Raw genomic sequence first — 21,901 nt, forward strand, 5'->3', positions numbered from 1 at the left:
ATAGTCACCCCATCATCTTTTAGTGTTTTATCATTTATGTAACACCAATGTTTTCAAAGTGGTACGTACGAGCATCGGTAGTTGTGGACCACTTTAAATAATTATTATTTTAATTCTGAACTAGGTGAACTTTGAGATTTGCTAAATAATTTCTAAGTGACTATGGTTTTTGAAAGAAGAAAAATAAAACATTTTTATTATATAAATTCTTAATGCAGCATAAATGATTATTTTCTAAAAGTACAAATTATTAAAAGTATAGCAATCTTTAAAGCTGTTGAGTTGTTTAGTCGGTGTTACAATTTTTCTTAGCGTTTTATTGTTGAATCAGATTCTAAAAATGTCATGTGTTAGGTATAATAAAAGGATAAACGACTATGACAATGTTGAGATCATTGTAATAAATTTAATTCATTGTTATGCTCTTTAGTTCAGATTGATTTCAGTTTTGTCAATAAAAAATATAATGATTTTGTATATGGTTTAGCTAAAAATCCTGCGGATGCTACGAAATCTTTTTTTCACATGATTGTAAAGTTTTATTTTCTTTATATAATAACATAGTTATGTCTTGGTTTTTTTTTTTTTTTTTTTCTCTCTTCCTATCTCAAGAAGAGATCTTATAAATATTCCTTCTTGCTTTGTTCTATTGAGGTTATTTTTTAACAAAATTTTTATTAACTTTTTCATATTAAATTTGATGTTATTTAGATAAGTTAAATTTTGCTTGATATATTTTTTATAATAAAATAAATTAATTTCATTAAAAAAAATTCAAAATAATAATATCCAAATATAATATATATTCATCCGCGAGTTTAGGACTAGTATGAAAATAAGCATAAAGTTGCTTTCACTGAACTAATATATCAGTATTATCCATTAAAAAGTAAAGCAAAAATAACAAAGGGAAAGAAAAACATCATTTGAAAGTAGCCCACTTTTAGCGACTATGAGAGTCCCACCATTCTATTCTTGGTTGTTGTAGGTGGAAAATGCTTTTTCCATTGGTCATTAGGTCTATATTCTTTCTTTCAAAATCTTCCAATCAATTTTCTCAACAACATTTTGTCTTTTCATCTTTCCTTTTTTTTTTTTCTTAAAATTATAATACACAATCAATTTTGTCAATAATAAATCATAAATTAATATAGACATTAATTGAACTTGAAACTTTTTTAATTCAAATTTTGGTTTTACAGAATCATAAAAGAGTCGAGTTAATTTAAATTCGAATTATTTATTAAAAAAGTTTAATAATTAAACTCAAATTTCACAGATTAAATTCATATGACTTTTTTTTTATTTTGCTTTGATTAGTGTCGGTTAATACCATTTTGATCACACATAATTACTGTTTGAATGCGGTTGAAAAGAAAATTGCACGCGAAATAAATGAAAAAGAAAAATATTAGTAATTCATTTATTGAGTAGTTTAGTTCATCAATTAACAAAAAAACCAATACTAGAAGTGACTATAAGAATCGCATGAATGACGGCAACTGGCAACAAGGCAGAAGCTTTGCGCCACTCTTCTTTCTACTCCAGTCTCCAGAAAGACGGACCCCTCATCGCGCTGACACGTGACGCTTTTAATTTCCTGCTCCTGCAAAAAGCCAAAAAGTAGTACTACTCTTTCTCTCACCATTAACTGTCATTGATGCTTCTTCTTCTCGTCCTCTGCCTCCACCACCACCACCACCACCACTACTTCCATAATTCACTATCTCCTCTAACTCAGTCTCCTCCTCCACTGCTCTCTTCTTTTCTCTTCTCTTCCACCTAATTCTGTAACAAATTCTCAAAAACGCAACTTCCCTGTTTTTTCTTTTGAAGTTATTTGCTTAGAATGGAAGCTTTTCTCTACATACAGTCAATTATATCTCAGATCTTTTTCCACATTCTTTAGTTTTTTCTTTTAGGTCTAATTCCTATAATTTACTCAGCCATGCACGGCTACAGCCGCCTTGGCAACGGCCGCTCCGTCACTGCCACCACGACGCCTTCCCCTCCTTCCTCTCCCCGGCTTCGTCACGGCCGGGGCAAGACAGGTGGGACTGGTGGCGGTTTTGGCGGAGTTGGAGGTGTCGGCGGCGGCGGCAGTCGTAGTTCCAAGCAGAATTTGGTGGAGAGGCTAATATTTATACTTGTATCTGTGGTTTTTAGACGAAGAGGAGTGCTTTTGTTTGCGCCTTTGATGTACATTTCAGGAATGTTGTTATATATGGGATCTTTGAATTTTGATGTTGATTTAAATTTAAAGAGTGGCGGCGTTGTTGTACGGAAACGTCCTCCGCCTGGGTCGGTGTATCGAAGTCCGCAGGTTTTTGAGAAGCTATGGCCCTATATGGAGACTGAGAGCAATGGGAGCAACAATGCGGTACTCTTTTTAGCTTGTTTTAGCTACTAAAGTTGAGCTCTTTACTTCTGTTAAAGTTTTTTTCTTTCCTTTTTTTTTTTCTTTTTTTTTTTTTCCTTCAGAAAAACCATTTTTCTTCAGATATGTTGTTTGGCTACATAGAATTTCATTGTCCGCATCACTGATGGTTAATGAGAATTTTTAAATTTTTGGCTACCCATTTTTGTTCTCCTGTTTTGATGTGAATTTATCTATAGGTAGGTGTCATGATAAATTACTGAATGATAAATTTGTTACTGTATATAAGAAGTGGGAATCCCTATGAGCATATGACTAATGTAGTGATAGTGAGAAGTAAATATGTCACATTGCATTGAGTTTATGATGTATGTATAGTATCAAACAAGAAAATAAGAGAAAGATGAGAAGTACAGGAAAGGAAAGAGAAGAAGAGAAGAATAGGTTTTGAGTCAAAAGAGAGGAGAAAAGAGAGATGATTGAGTGAAAGAATAAGGAAGAAATACAAAAAGAAATAAACATGGGAAGAGTGAGAAGAATTTGAATCTTTTCAATTATGTTTGGTGGAGGCTATTTGGTTTGGTTGTTTTTTGTTGTTTGTTTTTTCCCAACTGTATTTTATTATTAGTTAATAACTTAAACAGAAAAAAACAGGTTTCCACAATATGTAAAAATCACAAGAATTGGTTTTTGCTTATTTTTTCAACTTGTTTTCCTACTTACAACTTTTCACTACAGAAACACAAATTAAAACAGAAAAACAGAAGTTATATGAAACAGGCCCTTAATTATTGTCAAAGCTTGCTACAGCATAGCAGAAACCTGTGTGTAATTACACAAATGGAAGCCTAAGTAAAATAATAATGCTTAGTAATGACCAAAATAAATATCAGAAATCTATCTCTTTATTGATATCTATTATGATCCTCTTCTCTAAGGACTCTGCTTAAGAGGAAACTTGTGAGGTTGGGAATTGCAAAATGATAATGGAAACAACTTGGTGATCAGAGCAACTAATGCCAAACTCAAGTTCTCTAACTGGATCTTTGTGCTAAAGTGGTAGATTCTTTCTACTAGGTGCTTCAGGGAAAACTATCTCGAACTTAATGTCTACTCGTGAGAATACAAGCATCTTCTCTCTTCTATAGCAGTGAAAAATGCATTTGATGCCATTGACGTAAATAGCATTATCCTCATCTTTTTTCTCAGGCTCCTCTAGTGTTTTAGCTATCTGGTCAACATTCTCATTCCTAATAGACTCTCTTTTCTTGTGGTCAGGGGTCAAGTTGCTCTAGAGATACTAGATGTAGTAAGAAACTTGTATGGCACTTTTAGTACTCGATGATGGATTTTACTTTGATGAGAGTTGCAACTGAGTACTCCTGTCCTAACACTCAAGGTTAGAATAAGATTTTGGTCTGGATTTTTACTAGGAGTAGATGTGGTGATTCTGCTAGACTGGTCCAAGGATAAGTATTACCGTCTCACTCGTTGTTGGTGGAAAGCATAAACTACTTCTCTGTCAATTTTTCTTTTTTGATTTTTCCTTGGAAGCTTCCTTTCCCCCATATGTAGAGTAACCTGGGGAGACCAAGATGGGATGGAGCAGGGGGAGAAAGAATGTAGAAAGAAACTTGAAGAGGGGAAATTTTGAATATTCAATCAACTAATTTTATGTTAATTCTTGTCTCCAAAATGACAAAAAGTTTGTAAATTTGCACATGGAGTACTATAATGAACTCATTTAATTAAAGGGATGAATAACAGAAAACAAATCCAAATAAAATTCCTAATACAAATTTATTATGAGTCTCATTACTAGTCATTACGAGAGAAATTAAGATATGGCTAATCTATGTAATGATGCACCATCTGGTCGCGAAATGATATCAATTTCTGATATTTCTCATTTCTCAAGATTCTTAAAGCAGTATGTTCTTCTGTGCGCTGTTTATTTACATTAATTTAAGTTTTATTTTTCTTGTCTTTTCCTCCTGCAAAATAATTCTTTCTACAACTGATCCAAACCAAATCTTGCAGTTGATGACAGCTTGGGATCCAAAGCTGCGTAATGGCTGGAAACCTTGTGGCAATGGCAACAACGAGACATCCGAAGCAGGTTTTATTTTTTGTATAACAAACATGGCCTACTTAAGAATGATATTGGTTGGAAAAATAGGATAATATCTCAAAATTGATTAGCAATAATTTCAAAATTAAAATTTTCATATGAAAACATTTATATTTATGGCCCACTCGGACCTGCCAATTACAAGAACTCACTGTCCAGATATTTTGTCTTTTTATCAATGTTTGGAGTGTACTCTGTGCATATCCTGTGGTCTTATGTGATCTTCCTTGTTATCCTGAACCTTGAACAATTAGTGTTTTCACGTTAGTGTCTAAAGAAGCAAAACTGATGTGTAGTTGCATATACGTATGTTGTCGTTACCAATGTTAATTTTATTTGCCTGGCATTTTATTATGCTTGCTGATGGATTTTAGGTTGCTAATGGCTCTTATTTCTCCTTTTGTCAATTTATGGTTCTCAGAATTGCCAAAGTCTAATGGTTTTCTCATAATCGAAGCCAATGGTGGGTTGAATCAACAACGTCTATCGGTATGTTTCATCTTTCAAAGTTGGTCTTTTGCTGTTGACAATTAACAGATGCACTTTAATATGCCTGTTATGGAATTGTTAATGAGAAGATGTATTTGTGCATCTGTTTGTTAGAAAATTTTAACTTAATCGCTGCTTCTAACATATTAATGGACGTATGAGTGATGCATTTTTCCAATACAGAAATCAAACTACATTGATCCTAAGATTCTCACAAACAAATGACTGATGCTTGATATGTAATCATATAAAAATCTATGATGGTAGACATGTTTTTTGCTTCCTTATTGTCCCAAATAAATTAATTAGGATTTTGACAGTTGCATATTTTAAATATGTGTTATTATAGCTGTTCCAAGTAATCAGTGTTTTGAAAAGCATTAACAAGGCTCAAATTGAAGTGTACCACATAAGGCCAAGTTAGCTCAAATGCCTTTGAGGTTTGTGGTAAGTTTTATCCTTCAGGAGCTATGCATCATCTTGGCAGCTTCGAGTGATGTATGTGCTCACTACTTAACCATAACATTAGTCTTGTGTTTTGAATAATTTGGTTTGACTTCTGTTATTAGTTCAAAGACAAGTATTAAAATAGTATAGCCTGCTATTTCTTTTTTTTTTTTCTTCTTTTTTGAAATCTATTAATATTAATGGGCTCTGAAAGGGTTATATGAACATATATACCAGCAGAAGTCTGATATGAAATACTGATATTACCAAGCACTTCATATAGGCCATATGTTATGGTCCCGAGTTTGTGATCCGGTTAGGCATTGATTAACACAAAAATCAGATTCTGAGTTAGGTAGAAATCTGAATTTGTTAGCATTATGCCTTTCCCACCTGTGGTTGCTGGTTTAAGGACTCATTAAGATTCAATCTCATAACAAGAAACAAGAATTTTTGAAGAAAATAACAACACCTTTAGATTCCATGTTCAAAATAAATAAATATTCAGTTTACAAGGAAACAAAATAACCACAGACTATCCTGTAATTGCACCCATTATGAAGCCACTAAAACTGAAAATACAAACACAAACCTAAAACAAATAATTTAATATTACATACATATAAACTGAAATAAGATAAACAGACACGTCCAAGTCTCACTTTCTTCCTTCTTTTTTCTCACCATGCATATACCTACTGTCAACCCTTATTCCAACAGCTGCACTAGTTTTTTTCCTTTGTCTGCTGCTGGTCTTGGACTATACCATCATAACTCTGCTTGAAAAGCAATGTATTTGTTCAACTACTCTTCTGTTTCTGTTCTTATTCTTGTTTTCCTGGATACAGATATGTGATGCAGTTGCTGTGGCAGGACTACTAAATGCTACTCTTGTCATTCCAATTTTTCATTTAAACAGTGTTTGGCAAGATTCCAGGTGATTCTTGTTATTGTTGCTGGAATTGTTATTATGTCAATAAGATGCAGCTTGTATTGGAGATTGTGTCAATGTTGATTATCATCACAATTTTTTGTTTGTCTCTATACATTCAATTGACTCTAAACAGTTGCTGATTAGTTTAAAAGCTTTAAGTCATATTGTGTTTCATTCAGGTTAGACAAGTTCCTATCATCTCACACTTGAGTTTCTCACTATGGTTTTTTGTGGTTTCCAAAATTACTGTTCGTTGTAGCCTCTGAATATTGATAGCTTGCTGAAGAAATTATAAAGGAAAGAATATGTTGTATTTCTTTCTATTGTATTATCTTTTTCAACCTCTACTCCACTATATATATACAAAAAATTGTTCCAATATAGGAAGTAATCTAAATAGGAATAAACCTAAACTAGGAAACACAATATTTACTCTAATTAGAAATAAACCTAAACTAGGAAACACAATATTTACTTTAATCACAAAGATTTCAACACTCCCCCTTAAGTTGGTGCATAGATATTACTCATGCCCAACTTGCAAACTAAAGGATGAAACAACTTGCTATGCAAACCCTTTGTGAAAACATCAGCTAGTTGCTCTTTTGAAGCTATATAGCAGACATTTATAAAACCTTCAACTATCTTCTCTTTTATAAAGTGACAATCAATTTCTATGTGCTTAGTTCGATCATGCTGGACTGGATTGTTCATAATACTGATGGCTGCTTTACTATCACAAAACAAGGATATATTTGTTGTTTCAACCAACTTTGACTCTTCCATTAATCTGCTCAACCATAGAAGTTCATAGATTCCTTGTGCCATAGCTCTATATTCAGCTTCTGCACTGGACCTTGCAACAACAGCTTGCTTCTTGCTTCTCCATGTGACCAGGTTTCCTCCAACAAAAACACAATAACCTGAGGTTGATCTCCTGTCATCAAGGGAACCAGCCCAATCTGCATCTGTATAGCCTGTTATTGTTAAATGGCCATTTTTAGAAAATAAAAGTCTTCTACCTGGAGCTGATTTTAAATATCTTAGAATCCAATGCACTGTTTCTAAGTGAGACTCCCGAGGGTCATGCATGTACTGACTCACTAAACTTACAGCATAGGCAATATCTGGTCTAGTATGGGCAAGGTAAATCAACCTCCTGACCAATCTCTGATACCTGCCAACATCAACTGAGCTTCTCACTCCAGCTTGAAGCTTATGATTGGCTTTAATAGGTGATTTTGCAGGTTTACATCCCAACATACCAGCTTCTTTAAGGAGATCAAGGATGTACTTTCTCTGAGAAATAAAAATCCCTTTTTCTGACCTAACAACTTCTATCCGAAGGAAATATCTCAACTTTCCCAAATCTTTAATCTCAAACTCCCTGGCTAACAAATTTCTCAAGTGAGTCATTTCTTCTTCATTATTTCCAGTCATCACTATATCATCAACATAAACAATAAGCAATGTGATCTTACCTTCATGATGTTTAATGAACAAAGTATGATCAACATCGCTATGAATATACCCAAAAGAAAGCATAGCTTTACTAAACCTTTCAAACCATGCTCTTGGTGATTGTTTCAGCCCATATAATGACTTCTTTAGCTTGCAAACTTTTCCTCTAGTTTTGTCATCATCAAATCCAGGAGGAATCTCCATATACACCTCTTCTTTCAAATCACTATGTAGAAAAACATTTTTAATGTCAAATTGATGTAACTCCCAGTCAAGATACTGCACAAGACAACAAAATTCTGATTGTGTTCATCTTGGCTACAGGGGCAAATGTTTCTTGATAATCAACTCATAGGTCTGACTGAATCCTCTGGCTGCCAATCTAGCCCTGTACCTCTCAATTGAACCATCTGCCCTATGTTTAACTGTGAATACCCATTTACATCCAACTAGCTTCTTTCCTGGTGGAGGAGTTACAAGATCCCATGTCTCGTTTTTTGCCAAAGCTCTCATCTCCTCAACTATTGCAGCCTTCCATTTTGAGTCCTGTAATGCCTCTTGCCAATCCTGCGGTATAGAAACAGAAGAAACAGACAAAACAAAGGCTCTATAGGAAGAGACAAAGCATTATAGGAGATAAAATGGGAGATGGGATGTTTAGTGCGTGTTCTAACTCCTTTTCTAAGAGCAAAAGGAATATCAAGGTCATTGTCAGAAGGACTAGAATCAAGATTAGGATCAGAATCAACAGGAATGAAAGAAGACTCACCAAGTTCTTGTTCTTCTGTATCTTCAGGGATTGAAATTGGAGAGGACAATTGATCAGAGGTCTCATGCTCCATGGTTGTATCTGTATTAGTCCGCCGTGTGTAGGTTTTCAAATCAGGTCTATCCAATCTTCCTAAAGGTTTGGGTGGTTGTTCTCTCTTACTATTTATGTCTACACGAATCTCCCCCTGGAAAGAAATGTCATCCATCACCTCTTCCATCTGATATTTCTCCCCATGAAGAGGTGACTGGGAAGGAAAATAAGATTCAAACTCCTGAAAGGTAACATCTATAATCACAAAGTATTTTTTAGAAGAAGGATGATAGCACTTATATCCTTTTTGAGTAGTAGAGCAACCAACAAACACACTTCAAGGCTCTAAGATCTAATTTGCTTAGACCATTCTGATGAATAAAGCAAACACAACCAAAGACTTTAAGGGGTACAACATAAGAGTTTTTTGTTTGAAGAACCTTTAATGGAGTTTTACAATTTAAAGTACGAAGAGGCATACGATTGATAAGGTAAGCAGCAGTCAAAATAGCATCCCCCCAATATGGTTTGGGAAGATTCATAGTGAACATAAGAGACCTAGCAACCTACTTCCAGTAAATGCCTATTTTACCTTTCCGCTACTCCATTTTGAGAATCTAAATGGGAACGAAAATCTGCATTCATGTATTCAGTACCATTATCAGTTCTTAGGATTTTAACATGCGCATCAAACTGATTTCAAATCATTTTTTATGGAAGTTCTGAAAACACGAAAAAACTTCATTTTTTGTTTTCATCAAATAAACCCAAGTCAATCTAGTGCAACAATCAATAAAGGTCACAAACCATCTATAACCGGAAAGAGAGACAGTTTTAGTAGGACCCCAAATATCAGAATGAATAGTAGCAAAAAGAATCAAATTTTTATTATTAATTGGAGAATAGGAATGCTAGGTGTGTTTGGCAAGTTCACAAGCATCACTTACTAATGAATTAAAATCACATTTAGCTAACAAAGTGGGAAATAAATGTCCTAAAACAAAAAAAGAGGGATGTCCTAATCTCCTATGTCATTGAATAACTTCATGGGAAGGATTTCTAGAAGTTCCTAACAAAGCTTGACTGGTACCCGAATTTGAAAAATGACAAACGTCCAATAGATACAGTCCATTGCGCCAGCTACCACTGCCAATCGTTCTCCTTGTGTTCAGTTCCTGAAATATACAATGAGTAGGGTAAAAAGTTACTTTGCAATTAAGTGCTTTTGTGATTAAGCTAATAGATAACAGATTAATAGGAAGTCTAGGAACATGAAGAACAGGGGAGAGTTTAATATTGGAAGTACAGTCAATATAACCTGTGCCAGCAATCGGTACTAAGGAACCATCTGTAATGCGAATTTTGTCTGTGTCTTGATATCTAGAATATGTGAGGAAATGTTTTATAGAGCATGTTGTATGTTTATTTGCTCCTGAATCTATAACCCAAGAGGGTTTTGCAATTTTTGCAAGAAAGGTAAGAAAAGCATTACCTGAATTAACAAAATTAGAGGCTGCAAGTTAAGGACGAATCAAGCTGTGACGACAATCGTTTCAGGGACTGAATCTCCTTATCAGAAAAGCTTCCAGCAGTAGATGGTTCCTCAGATAAAGCTCCACTATCAAATATGTGTGCCTGTGGTCTAGAAGAACTAATCCGCTTCCCTCCACGCCCTTTAGTTGGGCGCCCATGTAAATTCTAGCAGAACTCCTTAGTGTGACTATTCTTACCGCAATAGTCACAAAATAATTGATCTCTATCTGAAGAACTGCTCTTTGCAGCCTGGATATGTTCTCTTGCAGAATTAGCAATCAACCTTGCTTTATCAATTGTAGATCTGTGAACCATAGCTTTCCTCCTAGTCTCCTCTTGCTGTACATATGAGTATGCTTGTCGTAAGGATGGAAAAGGATCTCGTCCAAGAACTTGGACTCGAATCTGATCATACTCGTTATTTAGGCCAGCCAGAAAATCATACACACGTTCTACTTGAATCAACTTTTGAACTTGAGTCGCATCATCAATACATCTTGCTTGAAAGTCTTGATAATAATCCAGTTCTTGCCATAACCCACTAAGTTCAGCAAAATACTGAGCGATAGTCAGATCTGCCTGCTTGGTTTCATGAACTTTTTGTTGCAATTCATACCTCTGAGCATAGTTTCCAGTTTGTGAATACGTCTGTGAAGCGGCATCCCATATCTTCTTAGCTGTATCAAGAAGCAAATATCCTCGGGAAATAGTTGGCTGCATGGAATTTATTAACCAAGACATAATAAGAGAATTCTCGAATTTCCACTTGTTAAAGGCCGGATCTGTCGAAACTGGTTTAGTTGCTCCACCATCAAGGTATCCCTGCAAACCTCTAGCTTCAATAAATAATCAACAAGACCGAGACCAAGCCAGGTAGTTTGTTCCATCTAACTTCACTGGACTAATCTGAAATGAGGGGCTCTCTAAGTGAAAACCCATATCTACCTTCTTTCCGTCACCCATACCGAGTCGAGGTCACCGGAACAAGAATTGTCGACGGAGCTCGCCGGAAACAGCTGCACGCGCTGGCTCGGGAAGAATGGCTAGAATCTTCTAGAGGCGCATGTGCACACGCTCGTTGTCGGACGGCGACGCGGTTTGGACGGAGTGCCGATCGGCGGTCGCTTTTCCTTCTGAGCCGGGCGGTGACGACCAACTCCCACTCTCGGCGGTACTGTAGATATCTCAAACCACTTTCAAACGGAAACCGTTGCCGAAAAATTCACGACAATGACTCTGATACCATGAAGAAATTAAAAGAAAGAATATGTTGTATTTCTTTCTATTGTATTATCTTTTTCAACCTCTACTCCGCTATATATATACAAAAAACTGTTCCAATATAAGATGTAATCTAAATAGGAATAAACCTAAACTAGGAAACACAATATTTACTCTAATTAGGAATAAAGCTAAACTAGGAAACACAATATTTACTTTAATCACAAAGATTTCAACACTTGCTTTTATAGTGCTAATTTGCTCATTACTTTAAGAATTTACACGCTTAAGTGACTAATTCATTTAAAACTATATTGAATTATTCATGTTTGGTTAGAGAACTTGGGAATAAGTTGTGACTCTTTAGGCATTACAACATGACCCTACTCTCTGTTCTAACAACTTAAAATTACAATACATTAGTGCTTAATTGTTGGGAATTTCAAAAGTTGATACAGTTCCCTGGAGCATTTGTGAATGTAGAAACTCCTTTCACTCTTGTCCAATTCTATCTACTTTTCTAGACAAGGAAAAATCACTAACTTTCACTTCTCTTTTTCTTCTCTCCCTAAGGGCTTTGGAATCCGAGTTCAATAGCGCCTTTCTCTTTGCAGCAAATGTTAGTTTCTGAAACAAGTCCCAGGCAGGTTGAGCTAAGGTTTTGTTGGACAGTGACTAAAGAGAAATAGATAAAATGAACTCTAAACTAAATTGTGGCGGTCATACTTCTCTTCCCTCCATTTCCATTCTTTTGACTTCCTTCCTACCAAATAAAAGTTGAAGGAAAATAAATAAATAAGATAGAATAACCCACAATGTTCATTATTATTGAACTATAACTCATATTTGTTAGAGAAGTAGTTACTTTTCTCCAAGGGACCCCTGTAAAGAGGAGGATCTTCTTGATGTGGGCCACTGACAGCTCAGGGATAATAGTCCTTATTTTGTATAAGGTTTTGGACTTGGTGCTTAATACTGTTTTTGGTGGTGAAAAAGCAATAGGTATGGACATAGGCACATTTGTCGAGCCATGTGAAATTCTCGTGTTTGTTTTTTTCCTTCCTTTTCTAATTTGTGTGTGTGTTACTGGGTTATTTCCGTTAACATTTATATAATTGGATCTCTAGATTGTCGTTTAATTTCAATTACCAAAGGAATTGAAATTTAAGTTCACCGCATAAATACTTTGAAAGAGAACTAGTATTACCAATTCTATCTACACTTTTGTTTCTTGTGTGTATCATTTCATGCTCATCTTGGTTTTAAAGAAGAGGAAATTCGAATATGCCACTTATATATGCGTGAAAGTGAAATGACACATGTAAATCCACTTGGCGTTGGAGAAATGAAACGAAGATAACAATACATAGAAGTGGATTTACATGTGTCATTGCCACTTTCGTGCACATATAAGTGGCAAATTAGAACTTCTTCCTTTAAGATGAAGATGAGCATGAAATGATACACATATGAAGCAAAAGTGTAGAGAGAGTTGGTGATATTATTTTTGTTCTCAAATAACAAAGGTGTGTTTAGTTGATGAACTTAAACTTCATTTCCTTGGTAATTGAAATTAAACAACTTTATTTATTTTCCTTTGAAAGTTCACTAGCTAGTTTCAACTATAAGACATCTTACCATCACCAAAATCTGTCTTACTATTTTCAACACATGATTGAGAACTTCTATGCTGCCTTTCCTGGCTCCTGCTGCTAGGGGTTATTATCAACAGAAGCTTTATATCACAAATAGAATAAAGTCTCATCCATAACTGCATACACATGCGTGTAAAAGTATATATTACAATGCTTTGTGCATCATGGGCTCCAAAGAGGATTAGTTATATTCAGGATTTTCCCTTGAATTGTAAGAGGTTGTTTTCATGGTATGGACCAATAACTTCTGTTGCATTTAATCAACCTTACCATGCACAAATGCTTACTCTTCACGCATGTGCATAATTTTGCGTGTGTGTGTCTCGCTTGTTTTAATCATGACAAATCTTGTAGATCTTTGAAACTAAACAAAATTAAGGCAAAAAGGAAGTCAAGTTGCATGTTAAAACATTACGCATCCTAACTACAGTTTAGTAATATAATTGTGTTGTGTCCCCAAGTAGTACATTTCTCAACTTCTGTGTAAAATTAGGATATCAACCTTTTCCCATAGTTAATATGTTATTTCTTCTTTGAAATATAGGATTCCTTCATTACTTTCATTCTTCCATATTAAACATATCAGAATAAATTTGTATGGATATTTGGAAGATTATCTTTGTCCTTTTCTCTCTATCACAGCAAATTCGGAGACATATTTGATGAAGAATTCTTTATACATGCTCTTAAGAATGATGTGGATGTGATTCATGAACTCCCAAGGGATGTACTTGAGCAGTTTGACAATAATATAAGCAGTATTATAAATTTGAGAGTAAAAGCTTGGTCCAGTCCAACCTACTATCTTCAGAAGGTGCTTCCAAAGCTGATACAGATGCGGTATGTAGTTCTATATTTCTTTTATATCAGTATGACTGCTGGTCCCTGTGTCTGAAGAAACAAGATTGTTTATGATGAGTTCTATTTATATGGCATGTATTTTACTTAATTTAATCACTGGTGCTGTTTATTGTTCTTAATTCTTATACAAAATGCTACCATCTTTAGATACTAGGAGATTGTGGATGAAATTGAGTTGGCTTTATTGTGTAACTTCCTTTAAGAGGCATCTTTTTTTTTTTTCTTTAGACCCTGACCCGTTGCATATTTCTAAATTAGCATCTAAATTTGTTATGATTATGTTAAGCCATGTAGATTCTAATACTAACCTTATTCAAATAAAAAATATGTAATTAATGACATTGGTGCTAAAACCTCCAAACAGAAAGTTTAAACTGATAGTGGAGACGTTATTATGTAAATAAATGTACCAAACGTTATGCTTAACTAGTCTGGAATTACTCGATTTCCCTCTCATAAATAGGCCTATCAGAATCACATTTAACAGAAAGTACTTGATAATAATGATGGCAAATGAGCATATCAATTAGAATCGTGAGATGTTAAGTTAGGAGTTGGTATTACTCGTGCAAGTTTATGGACATTTATTTTATTTTAATATTGATTTTTTTAAACCTTTATTAATAAATCTTGAAAAAACAAAAAAGAATATGGATCCTGAATGTATTCGTGGAGGATGTGGGAAGGAGCCTGTTTTCAACTTTTAATTCCATTCTGCATGATGAATGATGATCCACATCCAAATTTCCTCTTCTCCAGTCATCATTCAATTGATTGCATTTCCATTTCCTTGGAAAGCTAAATGATAGAGAGACAAGCCATTCTTTTAAAGAAGGATAACACATGAAAATTAGCATGTTTTGCTAATACTGTTATGATCTGGTAGCATGTTGTGCTAATACTGTTATGATCTGTTACATTTAGTTGGAAAGAAATGCCAGGACTTCTAGGAATGAAGTTTCGTCTTTGCAGTATTTTTGGATAAGGTTTCTGCTAAATCTTATATCCAATAAATTAAACAGCTTTGCTATGTTAATGTGCCTTTTTTCCATTTGTTTCTTGATATTATTTAGAGAAGAATGCCTTATTCTCCTTTTTTTCCATCTGTTAATCTGTTTCTTGCTTGTTATATATGTGTAAAAACTAGAGGATTAGCATCGAAAGATGGAACAAGTACGTGGTTCAATACAAGACTGCCTTACCCACAAGTGTAATGTAACACACTTACATTTAAGATAAAATAAATAACGAACTTTAGAGACACCAGTCCAGCATGAGAAGAAGTGGATTCAAGTACTAGGAGAGAAGCAGAATGGTTTCCCTAGAATTTGTGGATTCAATTGGTAAAGGAGGTTTATCTCAGTAGTTAGTAGAACGTATGACCTCTGAAATAGCTGAATCAAGGTGAATGATTTGTCTAACAGAAACAACTAGATTGGGATTAAGGTTAGTTGAGTTGAGTTAACTTATGACAATAAGAACAAATGAGCATAGCCTAATAAATGAGCGTAGTCATGTAACAGCAACGAAGATGAATCTGAAAGGGTTATGTATGCCCTCATGCACCAGTTGAAATTTGAAACAATCAACATAAAAACATAAGCCTTTAGGTTCTTGCATTCTGTGCCTTAGAAGAAATAGATAATTTAGTTATATGCCATATTTTCATTAAGTTATTTAAAAGCTATTGCTCACTGCAATGGTAAAACCACAGGGGCGTAAGTGCAGTTCAGCTCTTGAGAGTAAATGAAGACATATATACTAATAGGATAGAACAATCTCCGAATAATTCTTCCCAGCACACCACCTCTGTTAGGATTATAACTTGGAAGCAAGTATTACCATATGATTTTGGAATTTCCTTCTATTGGTAAAACTTTGCCTTCTAATATATTTGTTAATTTTGAGAAGGCCGTGTAATTTGTGGAAGGATTTGGATTCTCACCGTATTTAGACCATGCATGTGATGTAGCCAGGTCTTGCTAGTGTGTGAACATGCACAAGCATAATAATAATAATAATAATAATAATAATAATAATAATAATATTTACATAAGCACAGAGTAAGAAACACAAGCACATTGAAAGCCAGGGGATGGTGGGGCGTTTGTGTTGTAGCAACATTTCATGGTTGCGCAATCCAATGTGTTTCACTTTGTGCTGAGCATTATGTAGCTTCCAAACCATTGCAACTAATGCTTTTATTTTCATTTTTATGTGCAGTTGTCTAAAGAAATGTTTTTGTTTATCAAGGGCATGTGTTCTAAAAAGGTTTGCTAATTCCATTGTGCAGGGCAGTGCGCATCGCACCTTTCTCCAATAGACTAGCTCATGCAGTTCCTCCAGATATCCAGAGGGTTAGATGCTTAGCCAATTTTGAAGCACTGAGGTTCTCAGAACCTATAAGAACTCTTGCAGAAAAAATGGTTGATCGGATGGTTAAGAATAGCTCACAAAGTGGGGGGAAATATGTCTCGGTGCATCTTCGGTTTGAAATGGTGTTCTACTCATTTCTTCACTTTGAAGGACACACTTCACAATTGATTTGTTTTGCAGCTACTTTTTACCTTATTTCTAAGTGCAATCTTCTTGTTATGGCAGGATATGGTTGCATTTTCATGCTGTGAGTATGATGGTGGGGAGGAAGAGAAGCACGAAATGGATATGGCTCGAGAAAGAGGATGGAGAGGAAAATTTAGGAGAAGAGGCAGAGTAATAAGGCCAGGAGCAAACCGTGTGGACGGAAAATGCCCTTTAACTCCATTAGAGGTAATCCAGAATTCTCTTCCTTAGCAGGTTTTGATGAATAGTTTGCATTTATTATAATGTTCAGTTCATGCTTTGTTGTAGGACCCATCCAGACACTCAGTAAAGTTCCATTCTTTAGAGAATCAATCCGAACTTGTAAAAAACCTGTGCTATGACAGTGTTTTAAGACATCTTATAAACAATTTGCATGCTGTTCTAGAAATATAATGTTACTGTATGAACTCCATCTGATCCTCTTATTACTGATTCTTAAAGAAAAGAGTCTTGACGCTAAGAATCTGCAGAGAAGCAATTCCTAGCTTGCTGTTTAGTAAGAAACAGAAAGAAAATAGAAGAGATAAGAAAGGAATAGAGATTGATTGAAAGAGAGACAGAAGATAGGTAGATATATCATTGACTGTAAAAGTAACAGTATCCTAGCTAATTACATCAATTATGTATTTATAGTAACATTCAACTAATATTTACAATCGAGTCCTAGTTCCTATTGGATTCCTAACACTTGACTATCTAAGAAGTCACTGTTAATAAAAGCTATATGATTCACAGCACAAGAATTCAGGCCGCTAAACAAAGAAAAGAGCAGTGGTGCCTGTGCTGTGAAGAAATAGGACTCTTACTGCAATCAATATAGCCATGTGACTCCATTTTTGTTTTATTCAAGTTATATCTTTTCAGTGGTCGAATTTTTTAGTTATATTTTACTTTGATGTATGACTTATTATATTGACTTGATTTGATGATTACCACTAATTTTGGATTACAAGCTCATATGCCCTTTGAGTGGAAGCACAACATTAGGATTTTGCTTCTATTTCTCTTCTACTAGAGAAAATACTTTAGATAATTGATGTTTCTGTCATATGATCTCTGTGGTTGGTTTTGCAGGTAGGAATGATGCTTAGAGGCATGGGTTTTGATAATACCACCTCAGTATATGTTGCCGCTGGTAATATTTATAAAGCGGAGAAGTTTATGGCTCCACTTAAAAAGATGTTTCCACGTTTAGAAACAAAAGATACAATAGCTACTGCTGAAGAACTTGCTCGATTTAAGGTATCAAGCTGATCATATGTGCATTTCTGTTCAGTATATTTCCCAACTATTATGCAAACTATGAGACGTCATTTGGCTCAAAATGTAAATAGGTAAAGTGGGTTAGGAATAGGTCAACCTTTGTGACACCCAAGTATGTGATGCAGGGACACTTGTCTAGGTTGGCTGCGCTCGATTATACAGTTTGCCTGCACAGTGAAGTCTTTGTCACAACTCAAGGTGGAAATTTTCCCCACTTCTTGATGGGTCACAGGCGTTATTTGAATGGAGGACATGCTAAGACGATCAAACCTGACAAGAGAAAATTGGCCCTCTTATTTGATAAACCCAGTATCAGGTATAATGCAGTTCAATCCTTTTTTTTTTTTGTTATTTTTTATTTTCAAATCTTTATTGAATTCTCCAGTGCCCCTTACTTTATGTAACTGAAACAAAAGAAGAAAATGTCTGTTGTCAAGCATTACACTTACCATTGATTGCATTTACATTTTAAACTCCTCAATTTAGCTTCTTCCTTGCATTTTCTTCTCTCAAATTATATCAGACAAGTTTTTTCTTATACTCATGCCTGCAAAAAATAAAAAATTATACCTATTGAAAATAAGACCTGCTTGATATACTGCAGCATTTCATTTACTTGTAGGTGTTCTAATAATCTTTTATCATGGGTATATCTTAATCATGTTAAAGGTCTTCAGAGCACAAACTTATATAACTGTTGATCAGCTTGAAAAGTTGCAATTTTTAAGCTTTATGGGTCCTTTGACTCTGCTTCATTGCATACTGGGAAAATGACCAACATATTATTCACTGGGAACAAAAATGAAACACCAAATAATTGGAATTACAATGTAGAAGGGAGAGAGCCGGACAAAAGAGTCGCACTTTTTGACCATGCCTTCTCACCATATTAAGGTTTAACTACTATAAACAACTATGGTGATCTATAATCTGATTAATAAAACTTGAGGGAGATGGGCAGTCTTAATTTACTCGAGGTTGTACCTGGTGTCTTTTGAATGAAAAGTTCCTGGAAGCTGCGTATTGTATTTTGGTAGATATAGGAGGGCCTGACATTTTGAGCTAAAAGGGATTTAAGATCCTTTTTCTTTTCTCCTTGTGCTCCTAGTCATTGGTAATTGATAAAACCTTAATTCACCCAACGTGATGGTTGTTAATGACACTCTTCCATGACAAATACTGGACAAAGAAGCTAATGTTACGGCAGGGATAGAGCAGCTAATCGATGTGATTTGCTGACGTACTTGTGCATATGCATTTATTTACTACTCTTATTCACAGATACATATGCATATATGCAACCCTATAAAAGATGTGAATTCTTGATTATTTAAAATGGTCAACGCATTGAATAATGTAAGCTCTGTTCATATTTGTGAAATTGGTATCTTTATTACCCCATTTTCTTGCTTTTTCTGTACTATGGTTCTAACTGCATACTTGGTATTGCAAGAATTTTTCCCTTTATCTGACTTATCTCTTATGCTCGTATGCCATTGGATTTGATGTTTCTGAACTTTCTGTGCATGTGAAGCCAAATTGTTCTTTGCAGTTCAGTTGTCTGCGTTCTGTTCATTGCAAAGTATCTTGGCATTGCATCAAATTGTACTGGCTTGATAGTAGCCAAAGTAAACTTGTGCTAAATCCAAACTGTACATCTTAATTATGTCTATTCATTTGTATATTATCGATCATAACAAGCATATTTTAACAATTATCTGCTTCTGATTAATGTTATGCAGATGGGAAGTCTTCAAGCGACAGATGAAAGATATGCTTCGCCACAGTGATCACAAAGGGTCTGAATTGAGAAAGCCCAGTGGATCACTTTACACATTTCCAATGCCTGATTGCATGTGTAAACCACCTGAAGCAAGAGCTAAAGACAATAGCACATTGATACTTAATTCTAAGCTTTTAGCTAGATGATAGTTTCTGGAGTTACAAAATATAGTATTTACACGCTGTAATTTTTAATGTACAATTAAAATGTCTAAGCAGGAAAAAGTGTACCTTTAGATTTAATTCTTTCATTAGGGATTTGAGGGGAGAACTTTATAGGTTTATTCTTTGAGGTTCATTGACTCAGCTATAGTTGGAATACTGTTCTCAAAAATCACTGTAAATGATGCATTTAGAAATTGTACAATATGTTATATGATGTAAAATTTTGAATGCCATCCCGCAATTTATTGTATTCTCTAGCTAAGCTTTTTCCTTGCTGCTATGATTATCCAATATTTAGCACTCTTCATTAACTCCAAAATAGCGTCTATTCTTCACTATATGATAAAGGTGGCATAAAATCTTTAGGTATGGATTAGACATTTTTGGCTGTGAGTTGGCTGGAAAGATTATTCAATTTCTGTGTCTGACACCACACAACTAGACAGTTGTTGGAAAGCTGTTTTTGTCCTTTGATTTTCTTTTTAAATTTCATTTAGGAAAAGACATTTATGAGGTGGAATACTTTCACAAAAGGTGAGTGAGTTGGTTTTTATTTATATTTAATTAATAAACCCATTTTCTACTGCTAGATATGCACTCCTCTTATTGTGACACTCACGCGCTTATTCCACTGTGATGACTTAATAATTGGGTTATTCCACTGTGATGACTTAATAATTGGGTACACATCATACAATGTGAATGCGAGGAGTGAAAAGTTTTGACCACGAGAGTTTTCATCAATTCAGTAAGTCAAGGGGAGAATTTTCTTATTATGGAGTCTGCAGTATTATTTTGACCTACTGAGCATCCAACCGAATAAAAAAAAGAGTTATAGATATATTTATAGTTGTGCAGTTTATTATACTAAAAGGAATCCTAAGGCAAACAAACAAACACTAATAAGTATGAATGATAGAACAGAGAAGACCCAAGCTTCATGTAATTAAGGCAAAGGTGGCAAGTAGTTTTCAAATCAAAATTAGTGGAAGGTTGAATATGTTCATGAAGAATCTTGCAAAATTTTAGGGTTTCATCAAACAAGCTATTTTACTGTTTGATAGTGAAAGGTTTCCATATATATCCACTTTAATAATTTCTTTTCTTTCCCACTTTTTATCTTGCTATTGGAAGAAAAGTCTCTTTTCAAGTACGAAGATAATGGTGTCACATCATGATCCGAGTGCTGTATTTTCAGTTTTTCACTAAAATGAAAGAGAAAACAAACAAGTTAAAATCTATGGTGGTCAAGGTTTTTAGTTTGTATCAGTTTTTGCTACCTAAAATATGAAATTGGAACTGTCGGTTGAACGGACAGTCGGCTCAATTAGGACAGAAATCAAAATTGTCGGGTTTCAAATCGTCTTAAAACCGGAAGAACTGATTCTGAATCTCATTAACCCAAAATCACCAGTTCATTAAATCAGAATTAGCAATTCGATGAACTGGTTATGTCTTTTCTTTCTTCTTACAGAAAACAACTAAAGGCAATCTCTCTCTTTCGGAGGTTACATAAATTCGCTTTTATATTTTTTATAAAAATTCACAGTACTCTCAACTTTTAATTTGACACGTTGAATATATTAATTTATAAAATTTTATATATTAAATACTTCAATTTGATTTATTAAATATTTTAATTTGTAAAATACATTGATTAAATATTTATTAGAAAATTGAAACATGTCAATATTATTATCTTAGAACCGGATAGTTTAAACATGTAAATATTATTTTAGGTATAAAAGCTAAAATCTCTTAAAATTCAAAGAGGCACAAAGTTTTTGTTATAATCAAAATTTAGAAGTTAAATTATATATTGGGTCAAATTTATGGTGAATGATTTAGTCACTTGTAGGAATCTAAGATTACCATTTCACATCAGAATATCTAAACCCCACACAATATTACTTTGATTGACCCGTGAAGATTGTGTTAGATGTGGGAATCTATGTCTATAAAGAGAATATATAGAGAGAGAGAGAGAGAGAGAGACCAAAGCCACGTAAAGGTATCAAATAAAAACTTTTATGTGAAATTTTCTTTTTCAGGCAATTATAAAAGAGAAATATAAGTCTATGGATGAAATTACAAGTTTAACTACTGCAATTTTAGTTTAAGATGTCCATTATAAAGGAAAAGAATAATCAATTTTTTTTTCTTTTCTGGTAAAATCACAACAAAATGATTGAACTTG

General features: G+C 34.4%; 1 protein-coding gene across 1 annotated transcript; it reads left to right on the plus strand.

Moving 5' to 3' along the window:
* The first annotated feature begins 1,493 nt into the window (after window positions 1-1,493).
* LOC105636997 (O-fucosyltransferase family protein) lies at window positions 1,494-19,961 on the plus strand. The gene is made up of 10 exons (XM_012220399.4): window positions 1,494-2,380; window positions 4,418-4,496; window positions 4,930-4,997; window positions 6,293-6,381; window positions 13,693-13,890; window positions 16,205-16,409; window positions 16,513-16,680; window positions 17,569-17,736; window positions 17,883-18,073; window positions 19,500-19,961. The coding sequence occupies exons 1-10, from the start codon at window positions 1,949-1,951 to the stop codon at window positions 19,684-19,686; spliced, it is 1,785 nt and encodes a 594-aa protein (XP_012075789.1). The 5' UTR covers window positions 1,494-1,948; the 3' UTR covers window positions 19,687-19,961.
* Window positions 19,962-21,901: the final 1,940 nt, after the last annotated feature.

This window comes from Jatropha curcas, chromosome 9, assembly GCF_041381405.1.
Source record: "Jatropha curcas cultivar XTBG-Jc1 chromosome 9, XTBG_Jcur_1.0, whole genome shotgun sequence".
Classification (NCBI taxonomy): Eukaryota; Viridiplantae; Streptophyta; class Magnoliopsida; order Malpighiales; family Euphorbiaceae; genus Jatropha; species Jatropha curcas.